The sequence below is a fragment of the Saccopteryx bilineata genome, chromosome 3 (assembly GCF_036850765.1).
Source record: "Saccopteryx bilineata isolate mSacBil1 chromosome 3, mSacBil1_pri_phased_curated, whole genome shotgun sequence".
NCBI lineage: Eukaryota > Metazoa > Chordata > Mammalia > Chiroptera > Emballonuridae > Saccopteryx > Saccopteryx bilineata.
This window is the reverse complement of record NC_089492.1, coordinates 272,037,944-272,065,930: the sequence shown is the minus strand read 5'-3', so window position 1 is coordinate 272,065,930 and position 27,987 is coordinate 272,037,944. Positions and strand designations below refer to the sequence as shown.

At 47.4% G+C, this 27,987-nt stretch overlaps 1 protein-coding gene, 2 non-coding genes and 1 pseudogene across 6 annotated transcripts; 3 read left to right on the top strand and 1 right to left on the bottom strand.

The window, feature by feature from the left end:
- The first annotated feature begins 1,994 nt into the window (after positions 1 to 1,994).
- LOC136331434 (regulator of chromosome condensation-like) lies at positions 1,995 to 27,101 on the top strand. Of its 4 annotated transcripts, XM_066269916.1 has the most exons (12): positions 13,394 to 13,553; positions 17,014 to 17,912; positions 19,321 to 19,402; positions 20,238 to 20,345; positions 21,380 to 21,567; positions 21,746 to 21,925; positions 23,304 to 23,400; positions 23,514 to 23,636; positions 24,320 to 24,475; positions 24,718 to 24,837; positions 25,173 to 25,325; positions 26,676 to 27,101. In XM_066269916.1, the coding sequence occupies exons 2-12, from the start codon at positions 17,787 to 17,789 to the stop codon at positions 26,849 to 26,851; spliced, it is 1,509 nt and encodes a 502-aa protein (XP_066126013.1). In that variant the 5' UTR covers positions 13,394 to 13,553; positions 17,014 to 17,786; the 3' UTR covers positions 26,852 to 27,101. The 4 variants fall into 4 exon arrangements, with proteins under 4 accessions (XP_066126011.1, XP_066126013.1, XP_066126010.1 ...); XM_066269914.1 differs by lacking the exons at positions 13,394 to 13,553; positions 20,238 to 20,345 and adding an exon at positions 1,995 to 2,013; XM_066269913.1 differs by lacking the exon at positions 20,238 to 20,345 and having other exon boundaries at positions 13,396 to 13,553.
- Positions 10,412 to 12,259, bottom strand: LOC136329165 (serine/threonine-protein phosphatase 2B catalytic subunit gamma isoform pseudogene; annotated as a pseudogene).
- LOC136332783 (small nucleolar RNA SNORA73 family) lies at positions 15,481 to 15,690 on the top strand. Its single transcript, XR_010730921.1, has one exon. It is a non-coding gene; the product is annotated as a small nucleolar RNA SNORA73 family (small nucleolar RNA).
- Positions 16,738 to 16,943, top strand: LOC136332782 (small nucleolar RNA SNORA73 family). The gene has a single exon (XR_010730920.1). It is a non-coding gene; the product is annotated as a small nucleolar RNA SNORA73 family (small nucleolar RNA).
- Positions 27,102 to 27,987: the final 886 nt, after the last annotated feature.

The window sequence follows — 27,987 nt, the reverse complement described above, 5'->3', positions numbered from 1 at the left end:
ATGCAGAGGATCCAGGTTCGAAACCGCAAGGTTGACACTTGAGCGCGGGGTTACTGCCTTGAGTGTGGGTTCATAGACATGACCCCATGGTCACTGGCTTGAAGCCCAAGATTGCTGGCTTGAGCAAGGGGTCACTTGCTCTGCTGTAGTCTCCCCATTGTGGTCAATGCAAATAAGAGAGCAATCAATGAACAAGCAATCAACGAACTCAGATGCCGCAAAGAACTGATGCTTCTCTCCGTTCCTGTCTGTCCCTTTCTATCCCTCTTTCAGTCTCTCTCTCTGTCTCTGTCAAAAAAAAAAAAAGAAAAGAAACAAATAGTAATACAAAGATCCCTGTCTTTTGATGAAGTTTATATCCTAAATAAAAAAATATTTTTTAATTTTTTTTTTTTTTCTTTTTCCATTTTTCTGAAGCTGGAAACAGGGAGAGACAGTCAGACAGACTCCCGCATGCGCCGACCGGGATCCACCCGGCCCGCCCACCAGGGGGCGATGCTCTGCCCATCCTGGGCGTCGCCATGTTGCGACCAGAGCCACTCTAGCGCCTGAGGCAGAGGCCACAGAGCCATCCCCAGCGCCCGGGCCATCTTTGCTCCAATGGAGCCTCGGCTGCGGGAGGGGAAGAGAGAGACAGAAAGGAAGGTGCGGCGGAGGGGTGGAGAAGCAAATGGGCGCTTCTCCTGTGTGCCCTGCCCGGGAATCTAACCCGGGTCCTCCGCACGCTAGGCCGACGCTCTACCGCTGAGCCAACCGGCCAGGGCCTATTTTTAAATTTTTCATGTTTTAAAAATAAGCAAAGAGCACAGCAGTAGGGTTAGCAAATAGTACTAATATATATATCACTATCAGTTATAATTTGAAGGTCTCACAACACCCTATGAGGTAAGTCCTGCTGTTATCCACATCAGTCTCAGTGGTTTAATAACTTGCCACAATAATTAATGAGAAGTGCACCAGATTGGTATTCCATTTGTTTGAAATCTGCAGCCAAGCACCAGCCGCTACACGACTATTGCAATGAGTAGGACAATGCTGGAAATTTGGCAACTCGGACTTGGATCTCAAGTTTTCAGACCAGAACACCCCGAGCTTAGGGTGGGTAATTGGTGAGAAAGGGCCTCAGTGGCCCATCAGCCCAAGACCCAGAAAGGGAACCTGAAGCATTTGGTGTGAACTTCACTGTTAGAGACAACAGCCACCAAAACAAGCATCCCAGTCAGAAATGGGCACCAAAGTGAGGTGATGGCCTGAGACACTGTCAAACTCAGGATTATCCAGTCATTGGAATCGTGTTTACCAGGGGCCGTCTATGTGTATGTATCAGTGTTCTGAGACGGGTTCAAGTTCCTAGTGGTTGGGAGTCGGGTAATGGCTGTGATACCCAGACCGGCCCGGCCTGTGGTGGAGCAGTGGTGCAAAGAGCGCTGATCTGGAAAGGCCAGGTCGCAGGTTCGAAACCTTTGACCATAAACAGAGTGAAGCAGCTACTTGTCCCCCTTCCCCCGCCCCCGTTTAAAAGAAGAAAAAAAAAACGAACAGCCTACAAGACTTGGGGACTGAGACAACAGGGTTGCCTCAGTTTACACACTCGTTTACCGCCCTTCCCGTCGGGTCTATTCACGGGAATGAATGATGGAAAAATCCCATTCCAGCAACAGAAAGTTCATGTCTTGCGAACTGGGTGGCGGGGGCAGACCTGTGGCTTGTCCACAGAGTTCGGTCCCAGAGTCAGTGGAAGTGGATCGTCAAAACCCACCGGCCTGCGCATGGCGAAGCCCACCCTGCACCACACCACGGGCTCCAATCTGGACTCGCGCTGAGGAATCCTGAACGTCTGCGACCTCCTGAATAGCGGGACTGTCCCGAAGCAGCACAGGCGGAGCGTGCGCAGAAGACGTCGTAGGCGCATGCTCCGTGGCGGTCCCGGCCTGGCGGACTGGCGCCGGCGCGGCGCGGCGCGCTAGTTCAGGCCCGGCTGCGGTCATGGCGGCCAACCTGTGGATGGGCGACGTGAGTGTGGGTGGCCGTTGGGGTCCGACGAGGAGGAATCTTAGTGTCAGCAAGGTGAAAGGGTCTGAAGGGGAGGGATACCCGGATCCCAAAAGGATGGAAGTGAACAGGGAGGGGAGTTCCTTTGGGTGACACAGGAGGGGGGCCAGCATCCAGCGGTAGGGGTTGAGTCTGAGGGGGAGGGGTCCTGGGGTCCCTCCGGGCTCATAGATGGGAAAGGGAGGTTTTTGGGAACTTAAAATGGGAGGGCCTGACCTGTGGTGGCGCAGTGGATAAAGTGTCGACCTGGAATGCTGAGGTCGCCAGTTCGAAACCCTGGGCTTGCCTGGTCAAGGCACATATGGGAGTTGATGCTTCCAGCTCCTCCCCCCCCTTCTCTCTCTCTCTCTCTCTCTCCTCTCTGTCTCTCCCTCTCCTCTCTAAAAAATGGGAGGAATCCTGCCCTGGCCGGTTGCTCAGTGGTAGAGCGTGGGCCTGGCTTGCAGGAGTCCCGGGTTCGATTCCTTGCCAGGGCACACAGGAGAAGCGCCCATCTGCTTCTCCACCCCTCCCCCTCTCCTTCCTCTCTGTCTCTCTCTTTTCCTCTCGCAGCCAAGGCTCCATTGGAGCAAAGTTGGCCCCGGGAGCTGAGGATGGCTCCATGGCCTCTGCCTCAGGCGCTAGAATGGCTCTGGTTGTAACAGAGCAGCACCTCAGATGGGCAGAGCATCGCCCCCTGGTGGGCATTCCGGGTGGATCCCGGTTGGGCGCATGCGGGAGTCTGTCTGACTGCCTCCCTGTTTCCAACTTCAGAAAAATACAAAAACAAAAAAAAGTGGAGTTCCTGTCCTTCACAATCATAATGTATAGAAGAAATGAAATCCCGATGTATTGTACTTCACGTTTCCCTGATGTACAGAATATCCCTGTAAAATAAGTAATAGCATAGTATATCAGTCTTCCTGCCAATATTAATTATTAAAGCATTTTAGAATTTAAAAAAACTATTCTGGTATGAAATTTTTTTTTTTTTTTTTTTTTTTTTAGAATTTATTTATTTTTATTTATTTATTTTTTTAATTTTTATTCTTTTACAGAGAGAGAGAGTCAGAGAGAGGGATAGACAGGGACAGACAGACAGGAACGGAGAGATGAGAAGCACCAATCATTAGTTTTTCGTTGCACATTGCAACACCTTAATTGTTCATTGATTGCCTTCTCATACGTGCCTTGACCACGGGCCTTCAGCAGACCGGTAACCCCTTGCTCGAGCCAGCGACCTTGGGCTCAAGCTGGTGAGCTTTTGCTCAAACCAGATGAGCCCTTTTTCAAGCTGGCAACCTTGGGGTCTCGAACCTGGGTCTTCCGCATCCCAGTCCAACGCTCTATCCACTGCGCCACCACCCAGTCAGGCTATGAAATGTTTTTTATGTTCTACCTTATTCCAAAAGATTTAAGCCTGCTTAAAAATGATACCTAGCCTGACCAGGCGGTGTCTCAGTGGATGGAGTGTCAGACTGGGATGACGAGGACCCAGTTCGAGACCCTGAGGTCGCCAGCTTGAGCGCGTGCTCATCTGATTTGAGCAAAAGTTCACCAGCTTGGACCCAAGGTCGCTGGCTTGAGCAAGGGGTTACTCGGTCTGCTGAAGGCCCGCGGTCAAGGCACATATGAGAAAGCAATCAATGAACAACTAAGGTGTCGCAATGTGCAACAAAAAACTAATGATTGATACTTCTCATCTTTCTGTTCCTGTCTGTCTGTCCCTGTCTATTCCTCTCTCTGACTCTTTCTCTCTGTCTCTGTAAAAAAAAAAAAACATACCTAAAATACTGCTAGGCAAGAACATTAAGTGTAGCCAGATGAAAGTCAGTCATGTTTGTGTCTGCCTGTGCACACATAGGTATTGTCCTCAGTCCTTCACGCTGTTATTCCCATTCCGACTCTAGGAGGTAAGTAGAAGTACACCCATATTTTTTTTTTTATAGAGACAGAGTGAGAGTCAGAGAGAGGGACAGATAGGGACAGACAGGAACAGAGACACATGAGAAGCATCAATCATTAGTTTTTCATTGTGACACCTTAGTTGGTCATTGATTGCTTTCTCATATGTGCCTTGACCGTGGGCCTTCAGCAGACTGAGTAACCTCTTGCTGAAGTCAGCGACCTTGGATCCAAGCTGGTGAGCTTTTTGCTCAAACCAGATGAGCCCACACTCAAGCTGGTGACCTTGGGGTCTCGAACCTGGGTCTTCCGCATCCCAGTCCAACACTCTATCCACTGTGCCACCGCCTGGTCAGCCCACCCATTTTATCAGTGAAGAACCTAAGAGGTGTAGTTGCTTCACCAACTCAAACCTAATTATGTAATCACTCGTATATACTATTCAAGGACAAGCAATCGTATCCCAGTCTTTCCTACAAGTATTACTCTGTATGGTCCACATATAATTAGACCTCAGGCTGATATCACAATAAGACAGTTCATATCTCATATACTCCTCTCTGGCTAGCAGCCCAGTTTTTTTCCAGGTAGCCACACCAGTGACTCACCTTCTGCTTGTCACTTGAGAGACTGGCCTTGATTAGTGCACCACCGTTTACCAAGGGTTAAAGAGACCATGAGTCAGAATTCATGTCGCCTGACCAGGCGGTGGCGCAGTGGATAGAGCGTCGGACTGGGATGCTGAAGACCCAGGTTCGAGACCCTGAGGTCGCCAGCTTGAGTGCAGGCTCATCTGGTTTGAGCAAAAGCTCACCAGCTAGAGCTCAAGGTTGCTGGCTCAAGCAAGAGGTTACTCGGTCTGCTGAAGGCCCACGGTCAAGGCACATATGAGAAAGCAATCAATGAACAACTAAGTTGCTGCAACACGCAACGAAAAACTAATGATTGATGCTTCTCATCTCTCCGTTCCTGTCTATCTGTCCCTGTCTATCCCTCTTGCTGTCTCTGTAAAAAAAAAAAAAAAAAAAAAAAAGAAGTAAAAAAAAGAATTCATGTCATTGGCTTTCACCTGCTCTCAGATTTTCCTTCTATTAGTCCAAAGAGCCCTCAAATTGCCATCACTCTTTGAGGTTAAGCATTGTCTCCAGAAGGGCATTTTGCAGGTGTGCATTGCCCAGAGTTGGCTAAACCAATGAGTTTAGGGACCTTTGGATTTAGATTACTGTACCCCAGGATAGGGAGGACTGTAATAGAGTAAGTGGATTGGAAAACTACTATCGAAAAAGGGGAAGTCCTGTGGATGTGAAGTAGGAGAGGAGGAGACAGGAAGTGTACTTATAAAAGATGAGAATGTACAACAAAGAAAAGCCAAGCCCTGAAACCAAAACACAGCCAACCACGGTTTCAGTTCCAGCTCTAGGAAGCATGAAGGGAAAAGCAGACCCACCAGTAACCTGGACTGCTTGGTCCTTTGGTCTCTTTTGTAGATACCATTAATTTCTTCCCCCAAGAATTTTTGCCTCCTTCATAAAACATATAGGTCATCTCACAGGAACAAACACTCTCCCTCTATCTGATACTGAGGAAACACATGATTTTTTTTTTAACAGAGAGAGAGTCAGAGAGAGGGATAGATAGGGACAGACAGACAGGAACGGAGAGAGATGAGAAGCATCAATCATCACTTTTTCGTTAGGACACCTTAGTTGTTCATTGATTGCTTTCTCATATGTGCCTTGACCATGGGGCTGCAGCACAGCAAGTGACTCCTTGCTTGAACCAGCGACCTTGGGTCCAAGCTGGTGAGCTTTGCTCAAACCAGATGAGCTCGCGCTCAAGCTGGTGACCTCAGTCTCTCGAACATGGGTCCTCCACATCCCAGTTCAATGCCCCATTCACTGCACCACTGCCTGGTCAGGCGACGGTTTTTCTTAAAAAAGATTTTATTATTTATTTATTTATTTATTTATTAATATTTTATTTATTGATTTTTTTTTTTAGAGAGAGAGAGGAGTGTGAGAGAGAGAGAGAGAGAGAGAAGGATGAGGAGCAGGAAGCATCAACTCCCATATGTGCCTTGACCAGGCAAGCCCAGGGTTTTAAACCGGCGACCTCAGCGTTTCCAGGTTGACGCTTTATCCACTGCGCCGCCACAGGTCAGGCCTAAAAAAGATTTTATTTACTCATTTTAGAGAGGGAAGAGCGAGAGAAGGGGGTAGGAGCAGGAAGCATCAACTCCCATATGTGCCTTGACTGGGCCAGCCCAGGGTTTCAAACTGGCAACCTCAGCGTTCCAGGTCAATGCTTTATGCACTGCGCCACCACAGATCAGACCACACATGATTTATTTATTCTTTAATCTCTTTAATGTTTACCTCCTTCCTACCCCCCCAAAAAAATCTTCCTTTGACCCCATTTTCTCTTCAATCTATGACCCTATCTCCTGCTTTTCCTACACTCCCTTCACATAATCTATTTTTTAACATTAACTTAAATTTCTGTACTATCCAAGCAATTGAGCTGAGTGACAAGTGGAAGAGAAAGACCTGATGGAGATGTAACCTGAACAGGCTTCATGACTGGTTGTGACCTCTGCTCTCTGTGCCCTGTTTTCCTGCTGGCTTCTTCCCTGAGCGTCATTTAAATTATGGGTTTTCATGTCTTCTCATCACTTTCCTTGCTCTCCCAAGGTGACTTCATTAGTTTTTTGTTGCGCATTGCGACTTCTTAGTTGTTCATTGATTGCTTTCTCATATGTGCCTTGACTGCGGGCCTTCAGCAGACTGAGTAACCCCTTGCTGGAGCCAGCGACCCTGGGTCCAAGCTGGTGAGCTTTTTGCTCAAGCCAGATGAGCCCACACTCAAGCTGGCGACCTTGGGGTCTCGAACCTGGGTCCTTCCACATCCCAGTCCAATGCTCTATCCACTGCGCAACCGCCTGGTCAGGCCTGTTTTTGTTTTTTTAGGGTTTTTTTTTTAGCGAGAGAGAGAGAGAGACAGAAAGAGAGGAAGGGAGAGAGATGAGAAACATGAACCCATAGGTGCATCACTTTTGCTGTTAATTGATTGCTTCTCCTGTGTACCCTGATGAGGTATCTGTAAAGCCAGTAGCTTTGGCCACCATCACAGCCGCCTGGCACACGCAGGTTCCCATTTGATTTGGACGGTAATGAAACTGCGGAGCCAAGAACTGGTAGGCCAATACCTTTTATTCTAGTTCGCACCCAGCAGACGAGTATACACAAACACACTAGGCTCCAAAACCCATTCATTCAGCACTCACAAAGCTACTAACACATCTGAGTGCTCCCATAATCAAAGGCCCCACTAGCTCAGCGGAGCTCACAAAGCCCCTCATCTCTGTTCCCCTTCAGCTCCCTGCCATCTTGCTGCTTGCCTCCTCTGCAACCACCTAGCTCCTCTTTTAAAAGTTTTCAGCATGAAAGCCCCTCCTCCAGCACACAGTAGTATAACCAAGCCCCTTCCCAAGCAGAAAGGCAGTTAGCCGTATCACCTGGGCAATGGCTATTCACGTGGGCAGCGACCATTTTTAATGATAAAAGTGAGCAAATCCAAGTAACACAAATTTTACAAACTTATTTGCCCTACAGTATTTAACCTAGAATGTCCACTTGCCAAGCCAATATTCTATCCACTGAGCAAAACAGCCAGGGCTAACATTTTACATTTTTTGAAATCTCTTAGTGCCCTGGCCAGTGACACAATGGATAGAGCATTGTCCTGAAGTGCCAAGGTCACCAGCTCAGTCCCTAGGTCGCTGGTTTGAGCCCCAGTCAGAGCACATATGAGAAGCAATCAATGGCACATTGATTAAGTGAAACGACCAGTTAATACTTCTGTCTCTCTTCCTTCATCTCTCTCAAAAAAACAAACAAACAAAAAAAAACTTTTAAAATCTGGTTTAATAGAAGACAGCTCAACTCTAATATCCACTTCTGCATTTCGTCTGTTGCTATATTCTGTTTTGGCTTAAGGAATGAAGAAAATCCAGGCTTAGCCCTGGCCAGTGGCTCAGTGAATACAGTGTAGGCTCAGCGTATGGACATCTCAGGTTCAATTCCCTGTCAGGGCATACAGGAGAAGTAGCCATATGGTTTTCTCGCCTTCCGTTTTCCCCTTCTCTCCCTCTTCCCTTCTTGCAGCCAGTGGCTCAATTGGTTCAAGCATCTGCCTCCGGTGCTGATGCTTGGCTGGTCTGAGCACGTCAGCTTCAGGTACTAAAAATAGCTCAGTTGTTTGAATTATCAGCCCTAGACAGGGGTTGCTGGGTGGACCACAGTCAAGGAGCATGCAAGAGTCTATCACCCCTCCTCTCATATTAAAAAAAAAAATCCAGGCTCCACAGATATACAGTTGGGAATAATGTCTGCTGTACTTTCAAGTAAAATAGTATTCCATGAAAATACGGCAATTTCACCTGACAATTCAATCACGTAAGTTCTTTTCCTGGAGATAACCACTGTATTGTATTTTTTTTGTTCTTTATTTCTTTCTTTTTTTTTTTTTTTCAGAGACAGAGAGAGAGTCAGAGAGAAGGATAGACAGGGACAGAGACAGGAACGGAGAGATGAGAAGCATCAATCATTAGTTTTTTGTTGAGTGTTGCAACACCTTAGTTGTTCATTGATTGCTATCTCATATATGCCTTGACTGCGGGCCTTCAGTAGATCAAGTAACCCCTTGCTCGAGCCAGTGGCTTTGGGCTCAAGCTGGTGAGCTTTTGCTCAAACCAGATGAGCCTGTGCTCAAGCTGGTAACTTCAGGGTTTCGAACCTGGGTCTTCCACATCCCAGTCCGATGCTCTATCCACTGCGCCACCACCTGGTCAGGTACCACTATGTTTTAGTATGCAGCAAAAGCACTTTGTGTATATTTCTTACTTTGTCACTCAATATTAAAAAGATGCATACTCAGCCTGACCAGATGGTGGCATAGTGAATAGAACATCAGACTGGGATGCGGAGGACCCAGGTTCGAGACACTGAGGTCACCAGCTTGAGCACGGGCTCATCTGGCTTGAGCAAAGCTCACCAGCTTGGACCCAAGGTCGCTGGCTTGAGCAAGGGGTTACTCGGTCTGCTGAAGGCCCACGGTCAAGGCGCATATGAGAAAGCAATCAATGTACAACTAAGGTGTTGCAACGAAAAAGTGATGATTGATGCTTCTCATCTTTCTCCATTCCTGTCTGTCTGTCCCTATCTATCCCTCTCTCTGACTCTCTCTCTGTCTCTGTAAAAAAAAAATGCATACTCAAAAGTCAAAATAATATTAATGATTATTACTTCACCAAGGAATTCTTAGGTGAACATGAATTATTAAAAAACTAAGTTTATGGCCTGACCTGTGGTGGCGCAGTGGATCCAGCATCGACTTGGAACGCTGAGGTTGCTGATTCAAAACCCTGGGCTTGCCCCTGGCCGGTTGGCTCAGTGGTAGAGCGTCAGCCTGGTGTGCAGAAGTCCCAGGTTCGATTCCCGGCCAGGGCACACAGGAGAGGCGCCCATCTGCTTCTCCACCCTTCCCCTTCTCCTTCCTCTCTGTCTCTCTCTTCCCCTCCCGCAGCCGAGGCTCCATTGGAGCAAAAGATGGCCTGGGCACTAGAGTGGCTCTGGTCGTGACAGAACGACGCCCTGGATGGGCAGAGCATCGTCCCCTGGTGGGCGTGCCGGGTGGATCCCGGTCGGGCGCATGCGGGAGTCTGTCTGCCTCCCCGTTTCCAGCTTCAGAAAAATACAAAAAAAAAAAAAAACAAAACAAAAAAAACAAACAAACCCTGGGCTTGCCTGGTTAAGGCACATATGGGAAGGAGTTGATGCTTTCTACTCCTCCCCCCTTCTCTCTCTCTCTCTCTCTCTCTCTGTCTCCTCTAAAATAAATAAAAAAATAATAAAATTTTTAAAAATTATTAAAAAAAAACCCACTAAGTTTAATTTTATTTTTTTGTATTTTTCTGAAGCTGGAAACGGGGAGGCAGTCAGACAGACTCCCGCATGCGCCCCACTGGGATCCACCCAGCACGCCCACCGTGGGGCGATGCTCTGCCCATCTGGGGCGTCACTCTGTTGCAACCAGAGCCATTCTAGCGCCTGAGGCAGAGACCATAGAGCCAACCTCAGTGCCTGGGCCAACTTTGCTCCAATGGAGCCTCGGCTGTGGGAGGGGAAGAGAGAGACAGAGAATAAGGAGAGGGGGAGGAATGGAGAAGCAGATGGGCACTTCTCCTGTGTGCCCTGGCTGGAAATAGAACCCGAGACTCCTGCACGCCAGGCTGACGCTCTACCACTGAGCCAACCGGCCAGGGCCAATTCCTAAAAAATTAAGAAAATAAAAGGGAAAAACAAAACAGATGTACTTCTTATATATGTGTTAAATATAAATTAAAAGAATTTATAAAATGGTCATCCTTCTAACAATGCAGAGTGTATTATGAATGCACCCCCAGGTTTAAGTTGCTTTGTTTTGTTTTCCAATAATAAATAAATTAAATTTGTTCTTAAGTGTTGGATCCACCTGTGCCACCGCAGGGCTCTGAGTCACTATTGGCTTTCCTTCCCTTGTCGCTCCTGTGCGTGGCATTTGGTTGTACAGAGGTTGCCGTTTTCTGTGGCCTGTCGGAGTATTGGTTATCTTTTCGGGGTGGCATCCGCTCATTAATTCGGTCTGGACCTCGGGCTTCTTCAAAACTCTGGATCCTGTGCTGAAGGGAAAACCCTCTGATGGCTTCCCGGGCCTCTACCGCTTCTACTGTGGCTGTCTCAATAGTTTGCTTTCCTCCTGAGAGGACACCCAGAGGGAGTGTACCTGTAGGAGTCAGGCCCTTGAGAGTCAGCATATTCTCACTTTCTTCCCAAAAGATTGAAAAGGCCCGTGACGTCTTCCCAATGGCTCTGATTTTATTCTTGATGATCTCCTTTCGAACTGTAGTGCCTCCTTCAATTTCTTCTTTGGAAATCAATTCATCATCAGAGCATATGTTGAGAATGTTAACCAGCATCTCTGTGACTTTTTCCCCAACAAAAGGCAAAGACCACGTGAAAACATCCATAAAGTTTGGAAGCCAGTAGGGGTGTGGAGAACAGTTAAACTGCCTGATATTCATGACATTGTTTTTGTATTTTAACACAGCAGCTTTATTGTTATAGACATCTAGGTAATTGGGAGCAGAGAAAATTGTAATGAGTGACGGAAAGCCTGTTGTTTGGCTCTTCCTGTACATTCGATACCCAGCATCTTGGGCTTCATGGGCTCTGATTATTGATAACAAATTATTATTCTGCAAAAATTCACAATCTGCAGGGTAACTGTAGAAGTAAGAGCACCCATGGACGGTGTTGTGAGTGTACTGCTCCAGGGTCTTCTCACTGCCGTAGTCCTCTGAGGGGTCAGCCCACAGCATGTCACACAAGGGCCCGAAGGCCGGCGGCTCCTTAAACCTGTCTAATTTCCTAATGTCTTCTAAAGAAGTGATTTCAGGTGACATACCTCCATGGACACACAGAAACCGCTGATTTAAGAGGGCAGCGAGAGGAAGACAGTCAAATGTGTCCATACATGCATCATACACCTGTTCAGAATATTTGATTCGACATTCCTGTTTGAAGGTGAAATATTCTGTAAGATGCCTGCATTCATGATTTCCCCTAAGCAGAAACAATGTTTGGGGATGATTAATCTTTAAACTCCATAAAAATAGTACATACTCTATACTGAAATAGCCTCTGTCCACATAGTCACCCAGAAAGAGGTAGCGCGTGTTACTAGGTGATCCTCCAACTTCAAACAACTTCATCAGGTCAAAGAATTGTCCATGAATGTCACCACACACTGTGATTGGGGCGTCTACTTCTATTATTGTCTTCTCTTGTCTCAGGATGGTAGTCCCATCATTGATTATCTTTAAGGCTACTTCCTCTTCCACTCTCCCTTCACCAAATGGTTTTTCAAGACATCAATTTTAGGTTTCCCATTCTCAAACACTTCCTTCAAAGTAAGTCGTTGGGTTGGAGGAAATGGGACAGCTTTGATGACGCGATCAGTGGTGGAGAGGTGGAGGTTCCTCCCGGACATGGTCCCACCAGCCTCGTCCAGGTGCCTGGAGCCCTCCAGAGTGCGCCCCCGCCTGCGTCCAGGCGCTCTCGGCTCCCGGGGCCAGTCAGCCTGCCGCGCCCCGGCCCAGGCTCTTCAGGGCAGCCGCAGCAGCCCAGCCTCGAACCCCACTGACAGGACGCAGGCCCACTGGCCGCTCCTTCCCGAGGAGCCCAGTCTCGAGCACTGGCGACCGCGGATCAGGGAAGCAACCGGGGCTGCCGCGGCTGCTCGTGGCCCGGCCCGCGTGTGCGCGCCTATCTTCAGAATTCTTTACTTGCCTAGTACTGTTTTAACTGAATTTTATTGGAGTGACACTGATTAATAAAATGTTAGGTGTAAAATTCTATAATACATCGTCTGTATACTGTATTGTGTTCACTTCCCAAATCAAGTCTCCTTCCATCACCATTTATCCCCCCTTCACCTTCTTTATTTTTTCAAAAAAAAATTTTTTTTGTGACAGAGACAGAGAGAGTCAGAGAGAGGGACAGATAGGAGAGAGATGAGAAGCATCAATTCTTCTTTGCAGCACCTTAGTTGTTGATTGATTGCTTTCTCACATATGCCTTGACTGTGGAAGCTCCAGCAGACCGAATGACGCCTTGCTCGAGCTAGAGACCTTGGGCTCAAGCCGGTGAGCTTTGCTCAAACCACATGCGCCCGCGCTCAACCTGGCGACCTTGGGGTCTGGAACCTGGGTTCTCCACGTCCCGGTCTGACGCGCTATCCCCTGCGCCACCACCTGGTCAGGCCCTCCCCACTTCCTCCTCTCTCCTCCCTCCTCCCTTCATCCTCTTCTACTTACCCCACTCACTTTCCTTCTTGCCTAATTCTGCATATAAGGGTGTGTGTGTGTGTTAAAATATACTTAACATAAACTTTACCAGAAAAAGATTCAAAAAAGCAGAAAAAATATTTACCATTTCAATCATTTACCGATTTGTAAATATACAGTTCAATAGTATTGTACATTCACATTGTTGTGCATAGGAAGCTTATAATTTTATCCAATTCGGGTAGAAGTTTGTCTTACTATTTACGCATTTATCGAACGTTTATTTCATACATGACAAAGTTGATTCAACAATCCCTTTGAGACTTTTCGTATTTTTCTAAATGTCTTATATTTTGTACATTTATACCAAAGTTATTTTTGGCGAGTTTATTTAACAGCACATTCTAAAGATTCGGTGAACAAAAGAAGTATACATGTTATTAGAAACAACCGTATCCGATTGCTTAACTAAACTCGCTTCCGGTAACTTACATTTCCTCGTCAAAGCCGCGCGCGAAAGTTGTTGTGTCGCGAGATTTGTCTGGGCCAGGTAGGGGTGGGTTTAGCCGGCGGTAGATTCCTCAGCATCCTTAGCGAATTTCTGGTTCCCTAACTGCGCATGGCAGAGCGCAGGCGCAGTAGATATATCCGCTGGCTTCAAAGATATATAGGTGTGCTTTGGGATCGCTTTATCTTTTCGGAGAAGAAACTTGCTCCGAAGTCGTCGTGTAGGGTGAGTGATTTTATCCCCCTGATTTGTCAGTTCTAGGTCTGGTGCCCGGGCCTGTCAAGCAGCCTTTCCTGTGGAGATCATACGGTTTAGAAGGATTGCTTTCAGCGGTATCGTTCTAATTACACTTAGCTACTGCGCTGGGGCTGGATCTATTAGGGGCTGAGGTCTCGCGATTCGCGGGTGACGGCCATAACCAGGGGGCGTTCGCAAAGACGCTAAAAACTCAGCCCTCTCCCCATCATTGCCAAGTGATTACCCTGCCTCGGGGTACTCGTGATGTCCATGGCGGAGTTGGCACAGAACATATTATTTTTGGTCCCTATCCGCGTTTGAGTCCTGATTTCGAAATGGACAGCTCTTAGTTCTGCCAAATTGTTTGTTTGTTTGTTTGTTTGTTTGTTTTTTTCCAGAGACAGTGAGAGTCAGAGAGAGGGATAGATAGGAACAGACAAACAGGAACGGAGAGAGATAAAAAGCATCAATCATCAGTTTTTCATTGCAGCACTTTAGTTGTTCATTGATTTTTTTTTTTCCTCTATGAGAAAATATGTGCCTTGACCGGGGGCCTTCAGCAGACCAAGTAACCCCTTGCTGGAGCCAGCGACCTTGGGTCAACTTGTTTTATTATTATTATTATTATTTTAATTTAATTTAATTTTATTTATTTATTTTAGAAAGGAGAGAGAGATAGAGAGAGAAGGGGGGGAAGAGCGGGAAGCATCAACTCCCATATGTGCCTTGACCAGGCAAGCCCAGGGTTTCGAACCAGCGACCTCAGCATTTCCAGGTCGATGCTTTATCCACTGCGCCACCACAAGTCAGGCTTATTATTATTATTATTTTTTTTTTTTTTTTTTTTTGTATTTTTCTGAAGCTGGAAACGGGGAGAGACAGTCAGACAGACTCCCGCATGCGCCCGACCGGGATCCACCCGGCACGCCCACCAGGGGGGGGCGCTCTGCCCACCAGGGGGCCATGCTCTGCCCCTCCGGGGCGTCGCTCCGCCGCGACCAGAGCCACTTCAGCGCCTGGGGCAGAGGCCAAGGAGCCATCCCCAGCGCCCTGGCCATCTTTGCTCCAATGGAGCCTTGGCTGTGGGAGGGGAAGAGAGAGACAGAGAGGAAGGAGGGGGAGGGGGTGGAGAAGCAAATGGGCGCTTCTCCTATGTGCCCTGGCCGGGAATCGAACCCGGGTCCCCTGCACGCCAGGCCGACGCTCTACCGCTGAGCCAACCGGTCAGGGCCTATTATTTTTTTTAAGGTAGTGTTTTTTTGTTTGTTTTTTTACAGAGACAGAGAGATAGTAAGAGTAAGGGATAGACAGGGACAGACAGACAGGAACGAAGAGATGAGAAGCATCAATCAAGTTTTTTGTTGCTCATTGCGAGAGCTTAGTTGTTCATTGATTGCTTTCTCATATGTGCCTTGACCGAACCCCTTGCTTGAGCCAGCGACCTTGGGTCCAAGCTGGTGAATTTTTGCTCAAACCAGATGAGCCCATGCTCAAGTTGGCGACCTCGGGGTCTCAAACCTGGGTCCTCCGCATCCCAGTCCAACGCTCTATCCACTGCGCCATCGCCTTGTCAGGCTCAAGGTAGTGTTTTCAACCACCTTGTCCAGAATGAATTTCATGCCTGTCGGGAGAGAGTCAACCACTCTGATGATTAGTGGACCGGCGATGGAAAAATACTGATTTAGAGTCATTACATGGCTCTAGATGAGAAGTTTAAAGATAGGAAGATTAACTGCTGTGTAAATGTCTGCATTTACCACTTCTTTGAGTTTCTAAATGTTTGCGGTGCCTGGCTGAAAGTAACTTTAGTCTTGAACTCAAGTTTTGTTGACTTTTGAGGGAACTAGGATATTCCTGTGAGCTCACTGTTGTCTTGATGAAATTTCTAGTACAGTAGTTTAAATTAAGTGAGTGACCAATGTGGATACCCCCGGGAGGTCACTCTCCCCGGGGCTCTGTCCAGGTGGCGAAGGGGAGCATAGGGCTCTGCCCCATGATGTACATACAGTCCCTTTCCACAACGTTGGAGAGAAAGCTGGGCCCTGAGTCTGCGCCTGCATATTCCTACAGCTTCTCAGAGTCCTGTGGACAATGACTGAGGAGGTAAACCATGCAGGAAACATTCTTCTAGAGCACCCTATCTGGATATATACTGCTCATAAAATTTAGGGGATATTTCAAAATGAATATGAAGTGATAAAATATCCCCTAATTTTTGTTAGAAGAATTGAGACATTTCAAAATGAATATGAAGCAATAAAATGTCCCCTAATTTTTGTAAGCAGTTGAGAAAGGAAGTGAAAAGAAAGTTTAATCAGTAGTGTTCTGCTGGATTAAGCTCTATACCTACCTTGTTTTGTAGCCTTCAGTCAAGATTATAAATACATAACTTGATTTGGGGTAAGTAAATCTATGAATTGTTTTTGGCTTTTCAGTGTTTTCTTGTCACCATTTTGCATGAAATACTTAATCATTGTGACTCAGGCCCCATTCCTGAGCTTGCTGTTCCTGGTTAATAGACTCAGACAGAAACTTTGCTACGTTTTTGTGGGCATGTTGGCAATATCTTAGGTGTATGTTCATGTTCTGGGAAGTTAACCTGTATTTTCCCTAGCAAAACTACTAAGATTTTCACATCTTAATTCTCATATGATAGGAGAAATTTCTACTTAGCAAATAAAAAAAATCTTGTGATAGCTTGAATTGACTTCACTAGTCACAGAAAAACAGCGAAGATTAAGTAGTTAAACCATGAAGTATTGGATTGTAATGATTGGTTTGGAGTTGATTAAATATATTTCCTAATCAACAGACGCTCCCCACACTATACATGTGTGGTGTGGGTTGAAGAAAAGTGAGATCTCTTTAAAAGGTTTTGAAGGGTAGTGCTATTCAGCAGTATTATATTGAGTTCCTCCAGTTTTTTTTTTTAATTTTTTTATTTTTATTTTATTTATTCATTTTAGAAAGGAGAGAGAGAGGGAGAGGGAGAGAGAGGAGAGAGATAGAGAGAGAAGGGGGAGGAGCAGGAAGCATCAACTCCCATATGTGCCTTGACCAGGCAAGCCCAGGGTTTTGAACCGGCGACCTCAGCATTTCCATGTCGACGCTTTATCCACTGCGCCACCACAGGTCAGGCGAGTTCCTCCAGTTTGTGATGAATCAAGCACTCGCAACGTGGATACCCCCGGGTGGTCACTCTCCCTGGGGCTCTGTCCAGGTGGCGAAGGGAAGCATAGGGCTCTGCCCCATGATGTACAGTCCCTTTCCACAACGTTGAAGAGAAAGCTGGGCCCTGAGTCTGCGCCTGCATATTCCTACAGCTTCTCTGAGTCCTATGGACAGTGACTGAGGAGACAAACCATGCAGGAGACATCTACTAACGTTTAAATCTTATAAATTTAAGATTCTAAATAAGAGCCTAATCCTTTGTTCTGTTTTTATTCAGGAGAGAAGAGGAGCGTCACCTTACTTTGAAGCAGTCGATAACGTTTTTTGAGTCCTATTTGACAGAGTTGGTAATGGTGGTACTGTTTTTGGTGGATAATTAACTGCCCTTGGGAGTAAAAAATAGGAACAGGAGGACAGAAATGCAGATTCTCAGGCATAGCCCCAGAACCTCCCATTGACCAAGTGACCCACTAAATTATTTTTTTTTAAGTCTGATTTACTGATTTTAGAGCAGAGAGAGATAAAGGCGGGGGTGGGGGGAGCAGGAAGCATCAACTCATAGTACATTGCTCACAAATGAAGGGATATTTCAAAATGAGTATGAAACGATAAAAAAAGAAACATTTGATTTTTTATTAAACAAGAACATCAGAAAGCAAATCACAAGTCAAAGAAAGTTGTTTGATTGAGGAAATTAGTTGTAAAACCAACTTTTATTTCATTGGTGAAAATGCACTATACAAAAGACTGAAAGTATTGGAGTATCTGCACTATCCCTGATCTTGAAAGTGCACAACCTGCAATTTCTCAGCCCTTGCAATGCCCCTGCAACACGATTTGCCTGAATGCGAAGCCTGGAGAGCCATAGGATGTCTTGAAGCTGGTCAAACGCAGAGGACAGTGGCAACAGCACTTGGAACATCCCAAAGTGTGATTAGTAGACTCTGGAAACGCTTTCAGGAGACTGGCACAGTACGAAGAAGATGAGGGCAGGGCCGCCCATCTGCCACAACAGCAAAAGATGACCACTTCTTGACCTTATTGGCAAGAATGAATAGGCACAGCAATGCAACAGAGCTGCAGGGACAATTTCTTGCTGCCACTAGACGACGGATATGCACCCAGACCATACGAAATCGGCTCAATGGTGTTAGACTGCAAGCAGGGCGACCACTGGTATGTAGTTTTATGTAGTTAACTATTAGTTACAAAGTTAGAGGTGACTATCTCCAGTTGATGCAATCATGAGGGGTACTTAATGTTCTTTAGTATTTTAAATTTTTATAATACAAATATGTAATGCTCCTTGTTAAACATGTTAGATAATACAGGAACAATGGAAAAAGTAAAAGTTGTCCACAATCCCATTTTCCAGAGGTCAGCATTGTTAATAATGGATATATTTCCTTCTGCACATTTTTTACTTTTACATGTGGGCAAACATTTATATTTAAAAAGTGAGGTGGACTGTATTTCAATCTGTGTTTATTATTTTGGTGACAGTAAACATCTTTCTGTTAAAAAAATCTCTGAAACTATCACTTTTGGTGGCTTCATACTGTTCTATCATAAATATACGACATATTATCTAGCCAGTCCCCTACTGTTGAGTATGGGTTACTCCATTTTTTAAAGTGTTATAAGGAATACAGTAGAGCCTGACCAGTTGGTGGCACAGTGGATAGAGCGTCAGACTGGGATGTGGAGGACCCAGGTTCGAGACCCCGAGGTCACCACATTGAGCGCGGGCTCATCTGGTTTGAGCAAAGCTCACCAACTTGGACCCAAGGTCAATGGCTTGAGCAAGGGGTTACTCGGTCTGCTGAAAGCCCACAGTCAAGACACATATGGTATCCCCGAAATACTGCTTCATGGGCCACATGTGGCTCCCTGAGGCCATTTATCCGGCCCCCCGCCGCACTTCCAGAATGGGCACCTCTTTCATTGGTGGTCAGTGAGAGGAGCACTGTATGTGGTGGCCCTCCAGCAGTCTGAGGGACAGTGAACTGGCCCCCTGTGTAAAAAGTTTGGGGACCCCTGAAAGGTGTCTCAACGAAAAAGCGATGATTGATGCTTTTCATCTCTCTCTGTTCCTGTCTGTCTGTCCCTATTTATCCCTCTCTGACTCTCTCTCTGTCTGTATAAAAAAAAAAAAAAAGAAAAGAAAAAGAATACAGTAGAAAATATTTGTGGAACGTAATCCTTGGGTGTATTTTTTTGTTCTTGTGCTTAGATCAATTCTGAGAAGTGAAATTGCTAGGCAGTTCCTCTCTCTTGCCTGTTTTCAGAGTTTCTTTTCTTTAAAATTATTTTTATTATTTTTTATTGATTTTAGAGTGTGAGAAAGGAGGAGAGAGAGATATAAACATTGATTGGTTGTTCCACTCATTTATGCATTCATTGGTTGATTCCTGTATATGTCCTGACTGGGGATGAAACCTGCCACCTTGGTATATTGGGAAGGTGCTCTAACCAATCGAATTACCTGGCCAGGGCTCGCCCTCTCTCTCTCTCTCTCTTTAAACATTACCTAATTACAGCAGGAAAATGATTTTGGTATGGAGTATTTGCCTGGGTTTTTCAGGACAGGAAGATGCCACCAAAGCATACGGATAAGAAAAGGTCACCCCCAGAAGATGCCCTCCCCAAAAGCAAGAAGGTAAAGGGTAAGTTGGTTTTTATCTTCATGGGTGTCCTCTTGAAGCCTACAAAATCTGGGACTGGGCTTCTTCCCCCTAACGTTTGAAGCTGAGGGTCTTGGAAAGCCAGGAACACTACTCAGGTGGAGTGTTTCCTATAGGTGATTTGAATCCCACGTTCCGAGAATCATAAAGGCACAGAGACTTGTTTAAAAGTACTCAGGTAGGATTAGCAAAAATCTAGACCCAAAGGCTTGCCCCAGACAGTAAATAAAGGGTTAAGGTTTGGACTAATGACTTTCAGATGTGGGTTCAAGGCCTGGCTCTGCTACTTCTAGGTGTGTAGCTTTGGGCAAGTATCATAATCTTGCTGAGCTTGGATTACTCCTTTCTTAAAATCAGAGGCAAGAACAGTACCAACCTCACTGGACTGTTGAGAGGAAAATGAGATAATGTCCTGGTAGCATTTAATGTCCTGGTAGCATTTGAGGGAGGTGTCTGTGGTTTCCTCTTTCCTGGAACCCTGAAGGGATACAGGGAGGAGAGATTCACCCTCTCTGGAAAGGGGGCCTGTGGGCCCATATTCAGACTTTTTCTTTTATTTATTTATTTTAATTTATTCTGTTTACATAGATTCACGTGTCCCACTGAGTACATCCCCCACCTCTGTGTTCCCCTCAATCTCACCCTTGCCCACCTCTCCCCCTCCTCCCTCCCCTCATCCCTCCAGGATTTGCTTTCCTGCTCTCTATAATGCTGTGATGTGTATAATATAATTTCACTAATCTCTTTCCCTTCTCTGATCCCATCCTCTTAACACCTATTTCTTTGTGGTCCCTTAGACAGTGTCTGTCTTTTGCAGTTCCTTGTAACCAGGCAGTGAGGGCCATTGCCTCCCACCGCGTTCCAGGCGCCCGCCAAGTCCCAGGTGCCTGTATGCCGAGCCCTCCTGACCAGAAAAGCCGACCAGGTGGCTCCCTGCCGGATGCACCCTCTGCACTCCCGTAGCCACACCCCGGGGAGGGGCTGGATACCATTGGCTGTGTGAAGCCAAGGGCAGTTGCAGTTGGCCAGCAGATGGCATGTGTCAGCTCTCACTGCTGCGCCTTCCTCTTCAGCTGTCCCTGGGTCTGTCCCCATAGGAATGGAGGGTGTCAGTGAGAATATATTCAGAAGTTCAGTCACACCCTGAGGATGGAGGCTAGGGAACGTGCTCAGACCCATGTAGACTCCCTTGGTTTCAGTGCAAACACTGTTACTTATTGGCTCTGTTAACCTCTGAGGCTCTGGTCCCTTTCCTGTAAAATGGGATCTTAAATATGGAGGGTTATGGTATAATTTGTAGGACTACAATGCAATTTTACATTAGTAGAGTTAGCAGTCAGTAAAGGGTAGACATTATTACCTGAGCCCTATCTGTTGGCTCCATGGTGCCTAATCAAGAACTGACTGCTCGCCTGACCAGTGGGTAGCACAGTAGATAAAGCTTCAGTGCAGACCTGGATGGGTAGCTCAGTTCATTAGAGCATCGTCCTGACATGCAAAGGTTGCAGTTTTGATTCAAAGTCAGGGCACATATAGGAACAGATTGATGTTTCTGCCTCTCTCTCTCCCCACCCCCTCTCCTCCTTCCTTTCTAAAATAAATCAGTAATTTAAAAAGAAAAGAAAAAACAAGGAATTTATATCTAATCGGGAAAACTTTTCTTGTGTACTCACTGTTCTCCGCACCAAGATTCATTTCACAGTATTGTCTCCTAGTTTCCATTTCCTTCCTCTCACATTAGTAATTGCTCAATTTTTTATCTTTACACAAACCCTATGATATAGATACTTTTGTTATCCCCATTTCATAAATTAGGAAACTTGGGCTCAGAACGGTCATTCTAATGGTCTGTGGTGAGCAGGGGCTTGAACTGAGGTCTGTGGGATCCCAGATCCCATGCAGTGATGGCTCCTTCTCCCATCATCCTCCACACTCAGGGGCTATCTTCTTTACTCTTAGTCTCGCATAGGTCCCACAGAACAGAACCGGGCTTGGTGCTTACACTGGGCCAGGGCGACGTGGGCCAGCTGGGGCTGGGCGACAATGTGATGGAGAGGAAGAAGCCAGCCCTAGTACCCATTCCGGAAGACATTGTACAGGCCGAGGCTGGAGGCATGCACACCGTGTGTCTAAGCAAAAGTGGCCAGGTAGGGTGTGGGGGTGGCATGGGATTGGACAGGGTCTAGGGTTGGGGGCTTGGAGAAGGAGCATTGCACCACATGCATTTCTCGATGGAGGTGGAGCTGGCTAGCTGAGCAGGGGTGGTCTGAACAAGAATGGACTGAAAGGCCGGAACTTGCACTAATGGGGGAATCCTGGGCACAGGTCTACTCCTTCGGCTGCAATGATGAGGGTGCCCTGGGAAGGGACACATCAGTGGAGGGGTCAGAGATGGTACCCGGGAAGGTGGAACTGCAAGAGAAGGTGGTACAAGTGTCAGCAGGAGACAGTCACACAGCGGCCCTCACCGAGGATGGCCGTGTCTTCCTCTGGGGCTCCTTCCGGGTAAGCTGGTGTGAAGACCGCATGGGGGCTGCCAGGCAGAATTAACTGGTTGGGACCCCAAGGATAACCCATCTCCATGTCACTGCTGTACTTACTGGTGGGGACATCAAGTCCCAGAGGTAGAGCTTGAGCCCAGACACAGGTCGCTGGCGTATTCATTCAGGCCTGTCCATACCACTGGCTGTGTCCTTGAATCTGATGTTATCAAGTCTATGTTTTGGGAAGGGGTTTGGTCAAGGATGTCTTTGGGCTGCTGCTGATCCAGGAAGCCTGTTGTGCTCACCCATCTCCCTGCCTTCAACCTCTCCTCTCTCCTTTCCAGCCCGCTTCCACACTTCTCACGGGTATTGGAGGGTTTGGGGAGGAAATTATCACATCTCAGAATTTCCAAGGAATGAGAATGAAGTTTAAAAAGTACATTTAGCTCTGGCCAGATAGCAGAGTTCGTTAGAGCATTGTCCCAAAGTGCTGTTTGCAGGTTCGATCCCCTCTCAGGGCATATACAGGAATGGTCCCTGTCTGTCTCTTTCCTTATCAGTCTCACTAAAATCAATACATAAAAATTTTAAAATATAGGCCCTGGCTGGTTGGCTCAGCGGTAGAGCGTCGGCCTGGCGTGCGGGGGACCCGGGTTCGATTCCCAGCCAGGGCACATAGGAGAAGCGCCCATTTGCTTCTCCACCCCCCACCCCTCCTTTCTCTCTGTCTCTCTCTTCTCCTCCTGCAGCCAAGGCTCCATTGGAGCAAAGATGGCCCGGATGCTGGGGATGGCTCCTTGGCCTCTGCCCCAGGCGCTAGAGTGGCTCTGGTCACGGCAGAGCATCGCCCCTGGTGGGCGTGCCGGGTGGATCCCGGTCAGGCGCATGCGGGAGTCTGTCTGACTGTCTCTCCCCGTTTCCAGCTTCAGAAAAATACAAAAAATAAATAAATTTTTTTTTAAATATAAAAAATAAAAAGCAGATTCTGCCTTAAAATTGTTTTTGGTACTTTGATATTTTATTTTGAAATATAAAGAAATGATGAGGTGTTTCCTCATCAAAACTATTTTAAAATTTTTTTTGGAGAATTTTAAACACAGAAATAATCAGAATAACTTATTGGAAACCCCTCAATTATTCTTAAAAATTATTAACTTTTGGCCAAATTTGTTTTCTTTCTATTCCATGCACCACCCACTCCTTTGTTATTTTAATGCAGCTCACAAACTGTGATTTCATTCATAAGTATTTTACAATGTGGCCCTGTTCCTCCCCACCTCCCCATCCCCATCTGGCACCACTGCCCCTTACCAGACAGCTCTGTGGCTGCTGCAATCCTGGATCTGGCTTGTATGGGCCATACAGAATTAGCTGATAAGTGCTGTGCCCGTACCTTCCAGGACAATAATGGTGTGATTGGGCTTTTGGAGCCCATGAAGAATAGCATGGTACCTGTGCAAGTGCAGCTGAGAGAGCCTGTGGTGAAGGTGGCCTCAGGTGAGTCTGATATTACTTGCTGTGGGCAGGAGTTGGAGAACCTCATTTTGGTGCTGGCCCAGACTTGGCTTTACAAATAAGCCCTGTATCTCCTGCCTTCCTCTCACCCTCAGGAAACAACCACTTGGTGATGCTGACAACTGATGGTGACCTCTACACTTTGGGCTGTGGGGAGCAGGGCCAGCTGGGCCGTGTGCCTGAATTATTTGCCAGCACTGATAGCTGGCAGGGCCTTGGTAGGTGGCTTAGGTTCCTCTGCCAGGACAGTGTGGACTTAGGTGATAGGCAGGGAGGATTCTCTGTGCATGTTTAGGCTTATATCACAGAGACTTGTGGAGGTAGTTAAGAGCTTTACTCTAAGCCTGACTTGTGGTGGCGCATGGATAAAGCCTTGATTTGGAACGCTCAGTTACTCAGTTTGAAACACTGGGCTTGCTTAGTCAAGACACATATCAGATATAATACTTCCTATTCTGCTCCCCCTTCTCTCTCTTTCTTTTTTTTCTCTCTCTCTCTCCCCCTCCCTTTCTAAAATGAATAAAGTCTTCAAAAAATAAATTAAAAAAGATAGTACTTTGATGCTAGAGCCAGGCTGTCCTAGGTTGAATCCTGGTTCTCCACCTATTGTCTAAGGGACCCTGGACATACCCCGTGGGGTTGTCGTGAGGTTAAATGAGTTCATAAGGAAGAATGGCTGGCACCTGGTAAGTTCCTTGTAAATATGATCTGTTGGTGCTTGTGAGTCTGATTGAGGCACTTATACTCTCTTGGCCTCACTTACCTCTTCTGTATAATAGGGAGAAGTGTTCCTGTTTAGTCTCCTAATGAGGGTTTTGGCAATGTGGGAGAAACCAACACTGGGCCGAGAGGAGGGGCTGTGTGTATCTATCACTGACCCTGGCTGCATCTCTGCCTGCAGAACGACTCCTGGTCCCCAAATGTGTGCTGTTGAAATCCAGGGGAACCCGGGGCCATGTGAGATTCCAGGATGCCTTCTGTTGCGCCTACTTCACCTTTGCCATCTCCCTTGAGGGCCATGTTTATGGCTTTGGACTTTCAAACTACCATCAGCTTGGTGAGTCCCATACCCAGCATCCAGTGTAGTCTGAAGTGACCTTGGTTACAATCCTGGCTCTACTGCTCATTGTACACCCTCAGTGGGGTCACTCATCAGAGAGTTTTTTCATCTGTAAAGTGCAAATATCTATATGCTGGTGGGGGGTAGGGTGGCCTCAGACTGACAGGTGGAGTGGTGGTGAAGAAGGACAACTCCTTGAACACTTGCACCGTTGACTACTATCTTGGCCTTCCCTCCAGGGACACCAGGGACAGAATCTTGCTTTGTACCTCAGAACCTGACATCCTTCAAGAACTCTACTAAGTCCTGGGTGGGCTTCTCCGGTGGCCAGCACCATACCGTCTGTATGGATTCAGAAGGTAGGATCTTAGGATCGAAAGTGCCATGTTCCCTTGGCTGAGGCCTGGCCTGACTACTGAAACCATGGCCCTGGGAACCTGGGTCGGCTCCATGGGTTGGGCCTGATGTGGGTCCATGAGGGCTATACCCATCCCCTAGAGTCCTGGTGCTCTTCCAAGTAGGAGTTCAGTGGAGACCTATGGAGGTTCTCCCAGGCCTCCCCAAATCGGGAAGAGACACTGCAGACCTTGTCACCACCCTGGGAATGGGGCCCAGCTCCCATTTATACGGGAACTCACTGGCCGACCTGGAACACACCCTCTGCTATTCCTTCTCTCTCTCCATGCTCTTACAGGAAAAGCATACAGCCTGGGCCGAGCTGAGTATGGCAGGCTGGGCCTCGGGGAGGGTGCTGAGGAGAAGAGCATCCCCACCCTCATCTCCACGCTGCCCGCCGTCTCCTCCGTGGCTTGTGGGGCTTCTGTGGGGTATGCCGTGACCAAGGATGGTGAGTAGGGCTGCCCACACTCAGTGTGGTTGGGGAGTGGGCGTTGTGATTCTTGCCAGACTGCCCACCAGACTGATGTCTACCGTTAGATGCAGCTGTGATGCAGAGTGGTGTTGATAACATTCTTTTTATCCCGGTTGTCAAAAACTCTGGCTTCTGTGAACTCCAAATGAATAAATGAATTATCTTTTTTTTTCGTTTTGAATTATATATATATATTTTTTGTATTTTTCTGAAGCTAGAAACGGGAATAGACAGACAGACTCCTGCATGCGCCCGACCGGGATCCACCCGGCACGCCCACCAGGGGCCACGCTCTGCCCCTCCAGGGCGTCGCTCTGTTGCGACCAGAGCTACTCTAGCGCCTGCGGCAGAGACCAAGGAGCCATCCCCAGCGCCCGGGCCATCTTTGCTCCAATGGAGCCTCAGCTGCAGGAGGGGAAGAGAAAGACAGAGAGGAAGGAGAGGGGGAGGGGTGGAGAAGCAGATGGGGACTTCTGTGTGCCCTGGCCGGGAATCGAACCCGGGACTTCTGCATGCCAGGCTGACGCTCTACCACTGAGCCAACCGGCCAGGGCTCTTTTTGAATTATCTTAATAAAGGTGATTTGTTCTGTAGAGGAGAAAAGTAGCAAAGGGGTATATATAACTGACTCAGCCAGACCTGGGACTAGAACCCAGGTCTCCAGACTCCTCACTCATGCTTTTCTTTACATTTCCCACCATGGTGACCCCTTTGTTTGCAACCTAGTATGTGCCAGCTTCCCAGGGAGTTATAATTAGGATTTTATTAGGAAAAGGAAGTCTTAGAAGTCAGGGTTCTGGCGAGCACAGCAGGAGTGAGTGAGCAGGCAGTCACCGAGGCCTGAGTGGGCCCGGGTCTCAGCCGTGGAGACCTTGAGCAGTCAGGCTGGGGGAGATGCTCAATCTCCCATTATCTGGGAAGAGTTCCTGAGGAAGTGAGGCTTGTACTACACTTTGGACGTTTATGATCAGCAGAGGAGGGCATCCTGGGCACAGCAATATCCAGAGCAGTCTCACAGGTGGTGGCGGTACTGGGAATGGAGACTGGCGAAGGGGTTTGCGGAGGGTCAGTCATAATAGGGCCTTCAGTGCCGTGCTTGGGAGTAAAGACCGTTCTTTGGCAGTGTGTAGGGACTGTGGTCCTGGTACGACAAAGCCCTTAGCCATCGTCTCCTTGGCTTTTCACATCTTCCCTGAACTCCCAGAGGCTAGAACGTTGCCAGGCTGGTTTAGGCCAAGGCTAAAATTCACCCTTATGTCCCAGGCTTCTTGTACTACGGAAGGGTGAGGCTGGGATCCTGACGACAGCTGCCCGTTTCTCTTGTAGGTCGTGTTTTTGCCTGGGGCATGGGCACCAACTATCAGCTGGGCACAGGGCAAGAGGAGGATGCCTGGAGTCCTGTGGAGATGACCGGCAAGCAGCTGGAGAACCGTGTGGTTTTATCTGTGTCCAGCGGGGGCCAGCACACAGTCTTACTGGTCAAGGACAAGGAACAGAGCTGATGAAGCCTCCGAGGGCCTGACTCCCGGCCCCTCCACCTTCCTGCCCTGAACACGGAAGCCGTGATGACTACGGGCTCCAGCAGGCCTCCCGTAGCCCCATGTACTTTGTCATCTCCTGCCTTTTTTCCATCCACACAGCAGAATCAGTTTCCTTTGTTTATTCCTCCTTTCTGGAGCCATCCTGTGACCTACAGGATGAAGGGGGGATTGGAAAAGGGGAGCAGGTTTTGTCAGAAGCGATGTTGCTCGCCCCAGAGCTGTGTGATTAGAACTTGCCCCCTCATCCCTGCCTCCCATGGTCCTGGCCATCCCTGGTACGGCTTCCAAAACCCAATACTTCCTCCCCTGGAGGGTGCGGTTCCCATACCTTGAGAAGCTGGGTCTCCATCGAGCCCTACTCTAGTCATGTGCCGCCCTTCCTGTCCTTCACAGTCCACAGGCAGACAAATGGTACAGTTGTCAAACCCAGCTGTCATGGACCTATGCCTGGGGGAAACTGGAGAAGGGGCAAGGCTACCAGCCGTGGGCAAGCCTGAGCCAAATATTTGGCCCTGAACAGGTGTTCATGTGGCAGAGAAAAACAATGACTTCCACTTGATCAAGAAAAAAGCCAATCAGCCTTTTTCCCAGAAGCACAAAAATCTGTCCTGCACTGTCCATCCAGCCTGCCTCACCTGCAGCCAAGGGCCTGCAATCGGAAAGAAAGCTACGCGGGCAGAGCAGGACCTGGTGGGGAGATGAGAGGGAAAAGAGGGTTTTATAAACAAACAGCAATACTGAGAGTGAAGGGAGGGCACAGAAGAGGGTTGGATGGGCAGAGGCCGGTCCCCGCAAAGGGAAGCAGCAGCTTGTACTGTGTGTCTGAGAAAATAGCAAGCCGGTTTTGTTTTTTTTTAATGAAAAGTATTTTAGAAGGAAGAGTGAAATCTTTTAACATTTTTAATAAATTTAGAGTTTTATAAAATAGGCCGCTTGTTTTCTACACACTCCCTACTTTTTTAAGGGAGAATCTGTGTTGGGAAGGGCAGGATAAATCCACGCCTCTGAACTTGGTCAAGACTAGGACTTACGGTGATGTCCTGATGTGTGCCTGTCATTTGTTGATGTGACTGTTCTTTACAAATCAGATTTTTTTT

Coding starts and splice junctions, on each gene's coding strand:
- LOC136331434 (XM_066269916.1), top strand. CDS start 17,787: ATGAATAGGCACAGCAATGCAACAGAGCTGCAGGGACAATTTCTTGCT. Junction 21,926..23,303: donor TCCTCTGGGGCTCCTTCCGG/GTAAGCTGGTGT, acceptor CGTACCTTCCAG/GACAATAATGGTGTGATTGG. Junction 25,326..26,675: donor GTATGCCGTGACCAAGGATG/GTGAGTAGGGCT, acceptor TTTCTCTTGTAG/GTCGTGTTTTTGCCTGGGGC.